The 16,700-nt window shown below is 35.9% G+C and overlaps 1 protein-coding gene across 2 annotated transcripts in view; it reads right to left on the bottom strand.

The window, feature by feature from the left end:
* The window catches only part of MYBL1 (MYB proto-oncogene like 1), a 39,237-nt gene extending 22,537 nt beyond the window's left edge, over positions 1 to 16,700 (bottom strand). Inside the window, exons 1-5 of one of the 2 annotated variants that reach the window (XM_035011264.1) lie at positions 16,441 to 16,700; positions 6,604 to 6,709; positions 6,193 to 6,264; positions 3,070 to 3,162; positions 1,487 to 1,707 (exon numbers count right to left, since the gene is read on the bottom strand). In XM_035011264.1, the coding sequence (XP_034867155.1) occupies positions 1,487 to 1,707; positions 3,070 to 3,162; positions 6,193 to 6,264; positions 6,604 to 6,709; positions 16,441 to 16,460 (512 nt within the window). In that variant the 5' untranslated portion in view covers positions 16,461 to 16,700. The remainder of the gene's footprint in view (positions 1 to 1,486; positions 1,708 to 3,069; positions 3,163 to 6,192; positions 6,265 to 6,603; positions 6,710 to 16,440) is intronic. The other variant, XM_035011265.1, reaches the window with a different exon arrangement.

Genomic DNA, 16,700 nt, shown 5'->3' on the forward strand with positions numbered 1-16,700 from the left:
ATGTACAGCATAGGGAATATAGTTAATAATATGTAACAATTTTGTATGGTGACAGATGGTAGCTAGGTTTAGCTTGGTGAGCACTTAAAAATGTATATAAATGTTAAATCACCATGTTGTATACCTGAAAATAATATAATATTACATGTCAAAAACACTTCAGTTGGAAAAAAGCAAAGAAAAACATCAGTGCAATGCAGATCATTAAAGTAGGATAAGAAAAGTGAGTAACTAGGGTAATTTGATAGGTGGTCCAGGAAGGCCTCTGTGAGGTGACAGTGAAGCTAAGAATGAATGACAAGAATGAACCTGCCGTACAAGAAAAGAAAAAAAGAGCATTCCAGATAAAGGCATAGAGAGGGCAAAGGCTAAAAGCCAGGAACAAACATGGTCAAGAAAAACAAACCAAAAATTAGAGAATCCCAATATTTTTTCACTAATTAGAATACCTAAGTTGGAAAGAGTTCACTGGCTCCCTTTTTACCTAAAGTTCCTTTTATAAAAATGGGAACCTTCAACCCACAATTACTTGTAGTATAAATTCCACCCTTCATAAAATATACAAACATTTACTGAGCATCGACTACATACATAAAGCGTTAAGGCACTTTATATTAAGGCTAACTTAAATGGACAGTAAAAAGATATATAAAAGACTGAAAACATCAGAAGTTCCTAAACCTGATTCAGTAAAAAACACGATGCTTTAATTTCCTTACCTATAAAAAAAGACAGCATTATTTGCTTTTAATATTTCATTAGTATATGAAAATTAAGTATATAGGTAAAAGCATTTTATAAACTATGAAGCACTATACAGAGACTACAGCAATAAAAAAACATGCAGACCTCTGAGTGAGGTATGGATTTTCCCAAGGTTGCTGGTCTACCGTACTACAGACAATCAGGAAACATTTGAACCAGAGCAATACATACTTATAGTATACTTACAGTATACCTATAGTATACAGGGGCGTATCGCTTTCCCTGAGGGAAATTCTGGATTTTAGCCACATGGATACATATACACTACTTCCATGATTTGAATAATACCATAATTAAGAATTGCATTTTCTCTCATGAACTTCCATAGTTTATTTCAGCCCATATATTTGCTATTCTCTGGTCTTATACATAGAATCCAATATGAAAGAAATCTCTTCAATTTAGATTCCATTCCAACCAGGTTTGTACAAAGAAGGTCTGTCTGACTGGCATTGATATGTGAACAATCTGTGGATTATATTAACTGTTCACATAATCTAAAGACTTAGCATTTTACTGCACAAATTACTGCTATAAAATATTTCATTAAAAAATAATTCTATCCTTTACACAGAATTTATTATAAATAGGCCCAAAGGAACGCCTGTCTAAATTTCAATTATAAATAAAAGTCATTGGGATACTTGCAAACATATTTAAAAGTAACTTAATAAAGATCAAGTTTAAGTACAGGAAAATGTATATACATTTATATAAGCACCTTCCAGGAAGTAGTTTGGCAATTTCTGCCCAACGATTTCCCAACCGCTTATGTGCTTCATAGATGATCCGGTCCTCTTCTTCTGTCCAGGAAGATTTCTTTACCTCAGGATTCAGATGATTATGCCATCTTTCTCTACACTGCTTGCCTATTCTTCCTTTCAAATGTTTTGCAATTAAAGACCATCTTTTTGGCCCATATTTCTGAACTAATTCAATAACCTAAGAAACAGAAAAACAAAGTTTAAAAAAGCACTATCTTTTTAAAAATAAATAATTCATGGGGATGTAATGTACAGCATGGTGACTATAGTTAACAATACTGTAATGCACATCTGAAAGCTGCTTAGAGAGATCTTAAAAATTCTCATCACAAGAAAAAAATTTTTGCAGCTATATATGGTGACAGATGTTAACTAGACTCATTGTTGTGATCATTTAGCAATATATACAAATAGCGAATCATTATGTGGTACACCTGAAACTAATACAGTGTTACATGTCAGTTATACCTCAATTAAAAAAAAGGTTTTAATTACCTTTAATTACCTTTTAATTACCTTACAAATTACCTTGACAGAATTTTGAAACATAAGAATACTATTTTTTAATGCATTAAATCCAAACCACAACAATTTTTCTCATATTCATCATTTGCCAAGTACAAAAGTACAAACTTAATCAAAATACAAGGTGCTAATTAAAGTGAATTGTAAGTTAAATTGTTTTCATTGAAAATTAATTTAAAACAACAGTAAAGATGTTGAGACTTATAGATTTTCTACTCCTGTATCTTTTTTTAAAAAAAAGCTTCAGCTGAAAGCCAAATAAATCAGTTTGGAAGCAGGAAGGATCTACAAATTTACTGTCTTCATTTCTTCCTTTCTCACACTAAAAGGATACAGATCACACATTGTAAAACCTATCACTGACCATCAAGTAAAGCAGATCAGTTCTGAGCCTGGTGAACGTTTTTTTTTTTTGAGTGGGAAGAAACATGCTCTAATTCCCCAACTACATTAACGTTTCTGCCATAAAGAACATGAACTAAAGGGCAATTCCTAGTGGAGGGCAGCAATATTCCTATTCTCAGACTTTTATAACACAAAGAATTACCTTAGTTTTTAAATCATCCAACCCTTTAGAAACACGATGCTCTGGTATCTACCTTATTTGGGGGCTCATTACAGGTCAAGAGGGATAGTTAAGAATGACTTTCTTACATATCATGTTATCAGATAAAATAAAAATTTAAATTGTTTTTAAAATGTTAACTCAATTTTCAACAAGAAGCTATACCCTAAATGTTGCTAACTTAAGCTCTAAATAAGATGACTTAGCTGACAGCATTTTTCCTCCTGTAAACCAAACTCTCAGAAAGAAAAAGCTATGTATATTATACTTGGTTTGACTCAATTCAGAAAAACTACATTTCCAGACACTCACCTTTCAATTCTTCTACAAGCAGCACCCAAAGAACAAAATCATGTGATTTAAACATATTCTTTGTGACAAAACAATATATTAGGAAGAAAAAAAGCCAGCCCACCTACACAGTCGGAATAAAGAATATGAACATGTTACCCTCTGATCTTCTTCTTTAGTCCAAGGACCCTTTATCAATTCTGGATTTAAAACTTTCTGCCATCGATGCTGGCACTGAAAATCCGAACGATTCTGAAAGAATTGATGATTTTGTTATTGAATAATTCATGTAACACTGTATTGAAAATCCGAATGATTCTGAAAGAATTAATGATTTTGTTATTGAATAATTTTTGATATTTTGTCTTCCAGAAAGCAAATCAGCCTAAACTCAAGAAGAAAGTCTTCAAGAATAATGTATTCAATATCATTCTTTAAACTGGGGGTGTGTCTGGGTGACTCAGTCGGTTAAGCATCTGCCTTCAGTTCAGGTCATGATCCCAGGGTCCTGGGATGTAATCCCGTATCATCGGGCTTCCTGCTCAGTGGGGAGTCTGCTTCTGCTTCTCCCTCTTCCTCGGCCCCTCCCCCTGCTTATTCTCTCCCTCATTCTCTCTCTCAAATAAATAAAATCTTTTAAAAAAATAGAAATGTGGGGTTAGGTGGGAAGGTGGACTCAAGCAGGCTGATCATGGGCAAATGTCAGAAGTGGCTTTTGGAGTCCCTCTGAAGCTCCTTCTCCCTTCATCCCTCTGCTGGGCTCTTATCCTGGACTCACTTGCTACAGACCTCTCCTAGCTCCTCATGTCCCCATGGTACATTTGGGCTGAGTGTCATTACCTGCGTGCACACTCCCTCTGTGCTCTCTCTCAAATAAATAAATAAAATCTTTAAAAAAAAAATTCTTTAAACTGTAGTATTTATTGGGGCACCTGGGTGGCCCAGTCAGTTAAGTGTCTGCCTTCGGCTCAGGTCGTGATCTCAGAGTCCTGGGATCTGCCCCTGTTCTAGGGCTCGCTGCTCAGCAAGGAATCTGCTTCTCCCTCTCCCTCTGACCCTCCCTGAAACTCATGAGTGCCCTCACTCTCAAATTAAAAAAAAAAAAGAAAGGCCTTAAACTGTAATATTTATCTTACATGCCTATGTCTCGATTCATTCTTAAATTAAAGCCTTTGGCAGAGCTTAGACTATCTATATTATTTTAATTTATAAGTATGTGTCTCTGCAGTGCACCTTATAACATAGCAAAATGCAAAGCTATTTAACACAGATACTGCCATAAAGAAATGTATCTAAGATTGAGGAATAAAAGGGAGTAGACAGAAAACTATACAAAGCAGACATATGAACCCAAATAGCATAGCGATCTGAATTCATATAGTACAGCAATACTTAAAAACCCCTAAAGGCATTACTAGACCACTGCATGGTATTTAAAGGATTTTTATAAATGATGAACTCCAAGTTATCAAGAAAAAAACTAAATATATCTATATGAAAGATGTGCATGACATATCAGTTAAATTATTTAAGTGTTGAAGCTTAAAAGGAAAATGAATTTACCAGGATAAGAAAGCCTTATGTAGAAACATCTCAAATTCCAAAAATCATTAACAAATGAAGCCTTAGTCAATTCATGACCTAGTAACTCTTACATATAATAATAATACATAATAATAACAACAAAACACTTAACTTCACGACTGATTCAGAGTTTACAAAAATATTAGTTCATATATAGGATTATGGATAATGTTGTTTACCAGTGGCTGTCTCTGTGCCTGGTGGATTTCAAATTATGTTTAAGCTGATTTTCATTTATGGCTTCTAACCATCAATGCTGATCCATTTTAAGGCTATCATTTTCTTCAAAATAATCAGGCAGTTCCTGCATGTCACTGTAACATTTCTCTGTTCTCTTCATTTGCTGCTATTTCATTGAAGTTAAACTGATAAAGCTAATATAAATAACTTTTCTAATTTAGTTTCCATTTATTGAACACCTGCTAAATGTCAGGAAATGTGCCAAAATCCTATATATGTTATTTCTAATTCTCACAACAAATACTACGAAAACAGTACTATTATTTACATATTGTAGATAAGGAAGCTGAAAATCAAAAAAGTTAAGTAATTTTTCTAAGACCAAACAGCTAATAGAGCTGACACCTGAATATAGACTGACTCCAAAACTTATGCTCTTTCCATTATCTGGTCTCAATTTTCAGGTTATGTTGAAAAGCATCATAACAATTTAGAAAGAACATAGGTAACCTGGTTTCTGAAACCCATGGTAGTCAAAACAGAAATTCAAAAATGAATATTTTGCCTCACTACCTTTAATGTAGTAAGGAACAAAAGGAATGTATGTGAAAACACTTTGTAAATTATAAAATTACATACTAATGAATAGTATGTGAATAGTATGATGAACAATTAAGTATAATTCTTTTAAAAATCAGTAACACCTTAAAATGCAAACATTAAATGACAAACTTTTCAACAGATCTTTTTCTGATTTTATTGATCAGCTGCCAAAAGATTTCAATGTATTTAACTTCTTTCAAATGTTTTAATGTTTATCAACAAATATTTATAAAGCCCTAACCAAACTTAGCATCATTTTCATTTTAGATTAGTAATCTTTTTAGGCCCCTGTATAAATTATTAGAAAATCAGACTTTCTGACCTTTGACCACTATAGGAAGATCAGAACAACAGAAATGTTTTTAGAAAGGAAACCTAAGTCTAAAATAATGAAGACACAGGGCGCCTGGGTGGCTCAGCTGGTTAAGCGACTGCCTTCGGCTCAGGTCATGATCCCGGAGTCCTGGGATTGAGTCCCACATTGGGCTCCCGGCTCAGCGGGGAGCCTGCTTCTCCCTCTGACCCTATCCCCTCTCATGCTGTTTCTCTCTCTCTCTCTCTCTCAGATAAATAAATAAATAAAATCTTTAAAAAAAAATAAAAATAAAAAAAATAAATAAATAATGAAGACACATTTCTGAAAAACAGCAAATTTAATCCAATGACCTATATCATCCATGTTAGAAATAGAAGATAATAGGGATGCCTGGGTGGCTCAGTCGGTTAAGCGTCTGCCTTCGGCTCAGGTCATGATCCCAGGGTCCTGGGATCGAGTCCCACATCGGGCTCCCTGCTCCGCGGGGAGCCTGTTTCTCCCTCTGCCTCTGCCTCTCTCTCTCTCTCTATCTCTCATGAATAAATAAATAAAATCTTTAAAAAAAAAAAAAAAGAAATAGAAGATAATAGTTTACTCACTTGAAGATGACTAGCAATTAGAGTCCAATCATCAGTTCCGTGTTGTTCAACCAACTTCTTTAACTTATCATCCTATTAAAACAGGAATGAAAATTAGAAAGCTTTCCTCCCCCACCTATTCCTCTATCCCTAAATATAGATAACTCTCCAATTCTTTCCTGTCATATCTGACAGCCATCTATAGAAGGACAAGCCACTATAATACAAGCTCTCCCATTTACTCTACTGTTTCTCTCAGTCTCAACATCAAACCACTGTTCACACCTCTGGTGGAAGAAAAATATGTGCACATTAGTTGATGAATAACTTTTCTCAGGTTTTGCTTTTCAATATCTTTTAATATCTTTATTAAATATTATTATTAACAAGTAAATACAAGTATGAAATTAATAAACCTGATCACATAATTACCTCATCTCTTGTCCATTTTACTCTGTTCCAGAGTTTCTTCAATCCTTTCTGTTGTGGTACTTCATAATCATGATCAGCATACTGAAGGTCATCATCCTCATCCTCACTAAAAAAAAATAAAAACCCACAATTGTGAAATCAAGAGTTTTATGTAAATTTGTGAATTCAATCTTTGAAACTTTGTATACAGGTATGACTGAAGAAGCCACTCAGACTAACATACATCAAGTTAGATTATTCAAAATATAAAAAATTAAGAGTCATACAATTGAGAATAGCTATAGTTCTTACTGACACCAGAGAAATGATACGCCACCAGGGGTCAAGTGATAACCTCTATGTCATGCTAAAGAGTTTGACTTTTATTCTTTATTTGACCTTTATCCTAAAGAGTTAAAGGGCTTTAAGTAAGGGAAAGACACCTCGTGTTTTGGAAAAATCACTGGCAGGAATGTGGAGAAATGGAGGAAGGAAGACCAATTACTAATCTTTTACAATAACCCAAGTAACAATGTTAAGGGTGAAATACAAAACACAGTCACATCTAGTTAAAAGAAACAATGGAAGAAATGATTCATCAGCATTACCAACAACAAAATTAAAATATGTGAAAATAATTTGAATATATAAGATCAAGGCATAGTAAACAATGAAACACTATTATAAGATACATTAGACTTGAATAAATGGAAAAACACTCAGACCCCATTCCTGGATAGGAAAACAATATTACAGATGTCCATTCTCCCTAAATTAATTCATAAATTTTTTTTTATTTAAAGATTTTTATTTATTTATTTGAGAGAGCGAGAATGAGAGAGAGAGAGTACATGAGAGAGGGGAGGGTTAGAGGGAGAAGCAGGCTCCTTGCTGAGCAGGGAGCCTGATGCGGGACTCGATCCAGGGACTCCAGGATCATGACCTGAGCTGAAGGCAGTCGCTTAACCAACTGAGCCACCCAGGCGCCCCATTTTTTTTTAAAGATTTTTATTAATTCATAAATTTTTTATTTTTTTTTAAAGTAGGCTCCACACCCAATGTGAAGTCCAATGCAGGACTCGAACTCATGACCATGGGATCAAGACCTGAGCCGAGATCAAGAGTGGGACACTTAACCGACTGAGCCACCCAGGCACCCCTAATTCATAAATTTAATGAATAATGATTTTCAGAGGGAGGGTTGCCTGGGTGGCTCAGTCAGTTAAGCATCTGCCTTCAGCTCAGGTCATGATCCCAGGGTCCTGGGATAAAATCCCACATTGGGCTCCCTCTCCTTCTGCCTGCCATTTCCCTTGCTTGTGTGCTCACTCTCCCTCCCTCTCTCTCTAATAAATAAATAAAATCTTTAAAAATAAAAAAGATTGGGTGCCTGGGTGGCTCAGTTGGTTGAGCAACTGCCTTCAGCTCAGGTCATGATCCTGGAGTCCTGGGATCGAGTCCCACATCGGGCTCCCTGCTCAGCAGGGAGTCTGCTTCTCCCTCTGCCCCCCACCCCATGTGCTCTCTCTCTCTCTCAAATAAATAAATAAAATCTTTAAAAATAAAAAATAAAAAAATAAATAAGATTTCAGAGGGACTTAGACATGCTGATTCTATAGTTCATATGGAAAAATAAACAATTAGCACTACCCAGTATGAAGACATACTGTAGAGAAACAATAAATAAAACAGAACAGTACTGGCATATGAACAGATACACAGGTCAATGGAAGAGAACAGAACATTCAAAAAAAAAACCACACCCAAATGGGAATTTGGTAAATTTTAACAGTAACATATCAAATCAGTGGGGTAAAGATGGACTTTTCAATAAGACACAGGGTGGCTATTATACATAAAGCTTGAGTCTTACTTTAAAATAAAAAACGTCAGATGAAGCAACTATCTTACATTTTAAAAACTGAAACTGTAATAGTACTATTAAAAAAATAGGATAGAATTCCATCTTTTTATACCCTTGAGTAGAAGAGATCTAAATGTAACAAAAATCAAGAAACCATAAAAGAATAAACCAACTAAGGTAATAACAGTGGCAATGGAAAGAAGCATGTGAAACAGAGTTATTAAAAAGGTAGAAACAAAAGGATTTTGCAAGCAATCAAGGATGCCTCCAAAACTTCTCTGACTTTAGGAGCATAAACAGAGCTATCCACTGAGATACAGAATAGAAGGAAAAACAGAACTTTGAGAGGGAGAAGAGAATGGGGAGAGTAGGCAGTTTTGGACTAGCTGATTTAAAGGCACTTGAGAAATATACAAGTGAATATATCTTGAACAGCACTGTCAATAGAAATATAACACAGCCACATATGTAATTTCCTAGTAGCCACATTTTAAAAATAGAAACAGGTCAAAATAATGTAAATTATTTAACCCAATATATTAAAAAATTACTACTTCAACACATACTCAACATAATCATGAACTAGTTTACATTCCTTTTTTACTTACTAAAGTCTTCAAAATCTAGTGTGTATTTTATAGTTAGAGTGCATTGCAATTCAGACTAACCACATTTTAAGAGCTCAATAGCAACATGTGGGGAATGGCTATTCTATTGGGCAGAGCAGATCTAGGAAGGCACCAGGGCACATGGATCTTCTGCTCAGGTTAAGAGGCCTAGGGTAGACACACAGTTTTGGCAATCACCAGCATAGAGAAAACAGTTAAAGCCATGAGAACATGAAGCCTCAGAAAAGAGGGCGGGTCTTTATGATAAACTGAATTAGAGGATTTTGGGTAGCTAGAGGACTGAATACAGTCATGAGCATCTGAAAATAATAAGAGCAAATATTTATTTAAACTTTCTAAGTACCAGACATTAGGTAGTCTCTGAAATTTCTGTCTTAAAACCCCACAACAACCCCAAGAGGGAAATATTACTATTCCCACTTTACAGAAAAGGGAGACTTTGACTTAGAAAAGTTAACTTCTTGCCTACAGTTATACCAAATGTAGCATGACTGAACTCCAAAATTCACTATTTAACCAGTATACTACCACATACTAGAAAAATAGGGAAGAGGATACTAAGAAGCTGGAAGATACCAAAGACAAACTTGAAGTATGTTTTGAAATCCGAACAAGGTTCTAGTTATAACTGAACTACTTATTTTGCATCGTGGATATATTAACCTCTTAGGGCTTTAGTTTACCTGTTTGTGAAATAAGGATAATACCACCTACCTTATAGTGCTTCAAGGATAAAATTAAATGAAAAAACATATAAAACACCTCATGGCACAGAGAGGTAGCTCAATATTAGTATTATGTGCGTAGGCTGACTGCCCAACAATATTCAAGATTATTTCTGCTTTACTAGATTCAACTCTTTTCCAAAAATTCACTCTGATTTCAAATAGCTAAAGTTTGATGATTTAACTTTAATGTAATATATTTAAGAACATGTGGGTAGTTCCCAATATCTACATATAGTTTAATTCTTACAAAACTGAAAAATGAAGGCCTAGATTTAATATATACTGTCTATAGATCCTTTGCAGGAACTTCTGATTTCCCTTGATTTGTCAATTCTATAGGACCAAAATTCTTTTTTTTTTTTTTTTTAAGAAGGCTTCATGTCCAATGTGAAGGTTGAACTCGTGACCCAGAGATCAAGAATCACATGTTCTACCAACTGAGCCAGCCTGGTGCGAGCCCCCCCACCCCCCCCCACCCCCGGCCCCGGACCAAAGTTCTTCATATCTGACCAAGCAAGACACCAAGATCCCCAACTCCCCTACCTATGTAACTATCTATCTGCTTCAGTTCAATGCATTTCAACATTCCAATGCTCTCTCCCTAAAGCCAGTGTCTATTTGTAACAATAATCTGCCAGTTCTATGCTTGTTTTGTTGAATTAATCTGAAAATAAAGACACAAGTTTAAAGAAATACCTGTTATTTGCTGCCATCTTCAGCTATCAGAAATATCCACCTGATTAGCCAAGATTCAATAGTTAAAATGGAGATGGTTCAGGATCCAGTGACTTAATAAATTTCTAAGAAGGCTACCAAATCAGAAAAACACCATATTGAGGCTTTCTGTCCAATTTGTATGTACTCATGGCATCTACCCTTCTTTTTTAATGCTCATCACACAGGCCAACCTTTCCAACCAAATAGTAAGTTCAGGAATGCAAAGACCATATCTGATACCTCTCAGCACCAAGCACAGTACCTGTAATATTTGTAAAATTAATGATCAGTGAATGATCTTCCTTACTCTTTTACCTCCTCCAAGTACTCTGTATTCCAAAATTACCTCATTCCCTTCCAACCCAATGAAAACTTCCACCTCCCTCAATACAGCTGATCTCAAGTGGATATGAGAGAGAAAACTTTTTTTTTTAACAAATGAAAATACCTCTAGGAGAAGGGGAAAGGCATTCTCATTTATTAAAAAGGACTTTCAAGGGGCGCCTGGGTGGCTCAGTCGTTAAGCGTCTGCCTTCAGCTCAGGTCATGATCCCAGGGTCCTGGGATCGAGCCCCGCATCGGGCTCCCTGCTTGGAGGGAAGCCTGCTTCTCCCTCTCCCTCTCCCACTCCCCCTGCTTCCGTTCCCTCTCTCGCTGTGTCTCTCTCTGTCAAATAAATAAATAAAATCTTTAAAAAAATAAAAAATAAAAATAAATAAATAAATAAATAAAAAGGACTTTCAAAATCCAAATGCACATCCAAGTGGTAGAATTTTAAGAAGCATAACCTGCTGAAACAAACAAAATATTCAGTACAGAAGGGGTTCTTTCGGGTGTCTACTAATATTGCCTAACCTTTCCTGGAACTGTCCCCAGCAACATTACCACTTCCTGCCATCCCAAACAGCCCTCAGTTGTGCTTTTCACAGGTTCCCCCCTTTCTCCCACCCCTCAGATCCCAACAGCTTTCACAACAGCATATTTGACACTGCTTTTAAAAATTAGATTATTTCTAGATCAAAAAATGTTTAATTCGGGGACTTGCCTATATAAATCTTGAGTGTTCAAAAAAAATATCTACATCAAGTCCAATCTGTACAAAATTCACTGTAGGTTATCAGATTATTTTAACTTAAGGGTAGGAGTCCAAAGACGTTACTTTGGTCAAAAGACCAGTTTCCAAGGAGTCATTTTCCTGAAAACTTGTTCAACTTTAAAATTTGGCCTTAGTTTTTAACTACATACTTGGTTTGTGAGAAATTTCTATTTCTACATGAGGTTTCATTCTCTGTTTTGCATCAGCATGGTCATCAGTTTCAGAGAGTTATACAGCCCAATGTTCAGGAAGCTGGGTTTTTTGAGTGGGTGAATGTGAGGGAGGATTAAAGTAGAATTCTTAGAATCATCTCTCTACCACTGGGACTTTCCTGGAGTCTATCCACCTAGCCACTTCTTAGTTTTAGCGTAAGTTATTTCTATATTGGTTAAGTAATTGTTGAAAGAATGATATAACTTTTAAATAAGTGTGACAGAATAAGATCCTAGAAAATTATCAATATCATTAGCTACAATAGAAAGATGCCTGAGAATGTGTACAATTTGCCAATAAAAAAGAGAAGGGATAAAACCCCACACGTAATCTCACCAATATTCTACTTTCACCACTGCTTAATAATGGTTAGACACCATCAAAACAAATCTGTTCTATTTATCTGCTTTTTAATATCATCGTTTAGCATTTTTATATTGTAGCAGTGATGATAATATATAATAACTAAATAAAATCAACTCCTTACTACAGAAGTCAGTCATTTTTAGCCTAAGATGACTGATCTAGAAGACAACAAAAATAGGTAAAATTATTTCTCCAGAGACAAAGCAAAAAATAGAAAAGGAATTTGGTTTCTGAATCTTCATCCAGGACTTGGTTACCAGAATTACTCTGCCAGTTTTATTTTTTTAAGTCAAAGAAAATATTTATTCTATAACTGTCTGATATGTAAACTAGCACTACATTCAAATGAAAAGGTTTTTTTTTTAGATTATGAATGAACAAAGTGTTTAGGGTGATTATGAAACAGCCAAATGAAGCATGTACACACACACACACACACACACAAGTACTATGACTCATTAGGCCAGGAAAATGGTTAAGAGAAACTTTACAATGGGTGAGAGCTAATAGGATGTTACGGTCATAACTTACCCTGTGAAATAATACACAAACTATTCATACTTGACTATATTAAGATAAAACATTTAGGGAGAAGTTCAATTTTTAAAGGATACTAATTTTTAGAGTGAAATGAGGTACCGAAAGGAAGAATTTGAGAATTTTTAAAAATTTACTTTTATTTGAAAAGAATCACTGGTTCAAAATTAAAGAAATATCAATAGTTCTATCAAATTTGCTCTAATAAAATTACTTCAACTTGATCGTATTTTGAGTCATAAATCATCAAATCTGAAATTTTTATCAAAATCCAAAATTACATCTTTATTTTAAACTGGGTTGGGGCGCCTGGGAGGCTCAGTCATTAAGCATCTGCCTTCGGCTCAGGTCATGGTCCCAGGGTCCTGGGATCAAGCCCCACATCGGGCTCCCTCCCTGCTTGGTGGGAAGCCTGCTTCTCCCTCTCCCACTCCCTCTGCTTGTGTTCCTTCTCTCACTGTGTCTCTCTCTGTCAAATAAATAAATAAAATCTTAAAAAAAAAAATAAACTGTCTTGACAGGGTAATTCTATATTTTCTTAAATCCAATCAAATTCAAGGTATGAAAACTTACCAGGTTGATTTAAAAAAGTGAAATCAGGCCACCCGGTGGTAATATTATGTACTGCACACATGAATATTTTATTTCCAAACCTGGACTGCAAACTAGCATCATTATAGTAAGACAAATTTGACTTCATTTGACCAGTATTAATAGTAATACTGAAATAAGTTCTGAAGGGAATTCTACCTACCTACTGATAAACAAAAATGATGACTGAACTTTTCTATTTTATTCCATTAGTGTGTATATTTTTAAATGAGCAAAGATGATTACAAAAGGATTCAAAACAGGATATACATTAAATCTGGAAGTTACTTTACAGACCCTAAAATCCAAACCCCTAGAACAACAGACTTAAAAACTGGGATATAGAGTTTACTTGCTTTTCTAAAACAATATTGCTAATTAATGACACAGCTGCTTAAAAAATCAGTTCATTTTCAGTATTCTTTCACCCATAACACTCATTTTGCTGGAAATAACAGTAAAATTGCTTCCCATACACACACATAACCCACTAAAAAACATTTTCCAATGCAAAAGCTGGCTTTTACCTTTCCAGTTTAGTGCAGTTCACCAAGTGTAAATACCTGAATCTGTTACTACTTAAATATGTCTTCTAGCTTCTAAATGACATTTTTTAAAGTTTATTTTTAAGGGTAGATCTAGCTTTTAAAAACTAAAATTAATTACTCAATACATAAATATGCTTAAAAATCAAATACATGTTAATAACATGTACCAATTTTGGTATTGCCTATAAATTATATCATTAAAACCCCCAGTGAGATCTAAAACTATTTAAAGTCACAACACTAAATGAGCCTTTTCCTTTATGTAAATCTAGATCAGAGATACTACAGCTATCTTAAACAAAAATCAAAAGAGCCAACATCCTCCAGTTGTTTCGACCTAAGGTAACAGGTTGTTTTTTTTTTTTACTTTTTTTTCATATCATACAGAAAAAAGTATATTACAGGATTTATGCCCATAGTCTTATGCAAAACTTTTATATAGCAAACTATAGTTTTCACTCAAATACGTAGTCGTATAGTAGAGATCTTAAATTGACCAAATTATTTCCTTTCTCAACTATAAATTAGGTTCATATTTATTATTAAGACATTTAACCAAAAGGCATGAGACCAGACTTTGCCCAATAATTTCAGCTTCAAAACATTTCACATTCTATTATCTTCTAAGATAAATAAGACATATTTTCATATACAAGAAATATAATTTAGAGCATGAAACACATTTAAGTAAGAAGACCCCAAGAAATACACCATTTAGATGTGATAACTTCTCACCACATGCTCTACCTCTATACTCCCATAGGGAGCACAGCTTCACCCCACCGCATTTAATTACTCCAGCCTTATGATTTTTTAAATCATTCTATAATACATTTTAATTCATACAGCTGACAAGGAACGAAAGTGAACAGTACATCAATGTTCAGATCTCAATGCTCACAGTATTGTGAATAAAAGAAAATAACGTACACAGGCAAATTAGTCATTAAATTACTTCTCCTTTCTTAGTCTACTATTATGAAGCATACAAAAACTATGAAATGAACAGACAAAATCAATTGGAGGACAGGGTTCTAACATTCAAGTATCCACGTCTAACCATATCTAAATGATGATGGTAGCATTAGCTAAGACACTCTTTCAAATAAGATTAACATCAGTACTGATAGGTAGATAATGCCACACAATGAATATAAACAAACTTCTGTTTTTGAGTTGACATAGTCACTTGTCACTTTGCTTAATGAAATTATTTTATTTTAAAAGTTTTGTATATTTAAAAATCCACAAGGCCTAAGCCAGTACCTCAGTAATTATAATTATAGGAGTTTTAATATCTATCTTTTTTGAAGATTAGGAAGTTAATTAGAGCAGAGATTCTCACCTGGGTGATTCTACCCCCCTCAACACACATTTGGTAATGTCTGGAAACATTTGATTGTCACAACTCAGAGAAATGGTGTTACTGGCATCTACTGGACAGAGGCCAGGGATGCTATTAAACATACTACAAAGCATAGGGCAGCCCCCCACTACTGAGAATTATCTAATCCATGTATCAGTAGTGATAAGGTTGAAAACCCTGTTGTAGAGAGGTGGGTTTATGTGAGTGTATATTTGTTCCATCTGAATCTGCAATGAATGAATCCTAGTACTAAATTTCAACTTAAGAAATACATCTCTAGTTATGACTTTAAGGCTGTGAACCTAGATAAACAAAACCACTTGGAAATCCTGCCAAACATCTTTTCAGGTTTATTTAATACTACTGACAAAAGACAACCTCGTTTTTTGTCATCTAAGTGGTTACTACACACAACTTAGGTGTAGCTACTATAGTAACGTATAAATAAAAATTAGATGAGTAAATTCCTCCTAGCCAGTTTTCCAACAAAAATTATGCCCTACCTCTCTGGGCAACACTTAGTTACAGACAGAGCCAAACACGGGAACTAAAAATATTCAGTGAATCAAACATTGTTTTAAGATCAAGCTAGGGTAGTAACAGTGTAACAACTTCCCAGCAGAAGATACTAAAAATATATACATAAAGCTGAGAACATGGGAACGGTAATCACGGAAAACATCAAAAAGGTCCTCTCTCCTCAGCTATTCCTCAGAGGATTTTCTCTACCTGTCAAGGTAGCAAAGATGGCAGAGGGGTCCCAGCGCAGGTTTATCAGAGTTTAACTGATACAGTAATTCAGAAGAAAAGAATCTCTCCGGACACCATTTTCAAGCCGTCCGGGCTGCACATGAGCACTTTTATGTGCGTGGGGTACTCCCTGAAAGCGCAGATTTACCTGGCAAGAAACTCCAAGAGGAGGCTGTGAGAGACTGAAGTCTGGACGTGCGCTGTTGGGAAAATCAACTCCTTAGATCAATCTGGGCATTTGTTACTCACTTTCTGCGCCTTAAACACAGTGGTCCCCAACTCTCCACACGTCACGGCTGCGATCGGGCCAGCCGGGCCGAAGAGGCTGTGGGGCTGCGGGAAGGAAAACCTCTGCCCCAGCTGGGGAGGGCCTGATGGGGAAGCACTGGGACAGGGAAAAGAATCTGAGCCGGGACAGTGCCAACAGGCCTGAGTGAAAGGGATGTCACCCACCTGCGCGACCTCTTCGCCATCCTTCAAGTACCGCATAGGCGCGGGCTGGGCGGGGACGCAGTTAAGCCTCCTCCAGCCTCAAGCGAATGCTCCTTGTTCCCGACCCTCCAGCCGCTTCCCTCGCTCCCTCTCCGAGGCGACCGAGAGTGGAACGCACGTCCCCGGCAGGGTAGGACGGAGGGGCGGACCGCGACCCGCCCCCGGCCCGCAGCGCCGCTCCTAGCCCCGGTCCGGCCCGGTCAGGGATGCCCCCAACATGT

The sequence above is a fragment of the Mirounga leonina genome, unplaced genomic scaffold (genome assembly GCF_011800145.1).
Source record: "Mirounga leonina isolate KUSES-001 unplaced genomic scaffold, KU_Mleo_1.0 Mir_165, whole genome shotgun sequence".
NCBI lineage: Eukaryota > Metazoa > Chordata > Mammalia > Carnivora > Phocidae > Mirounga > Mirounga leonina.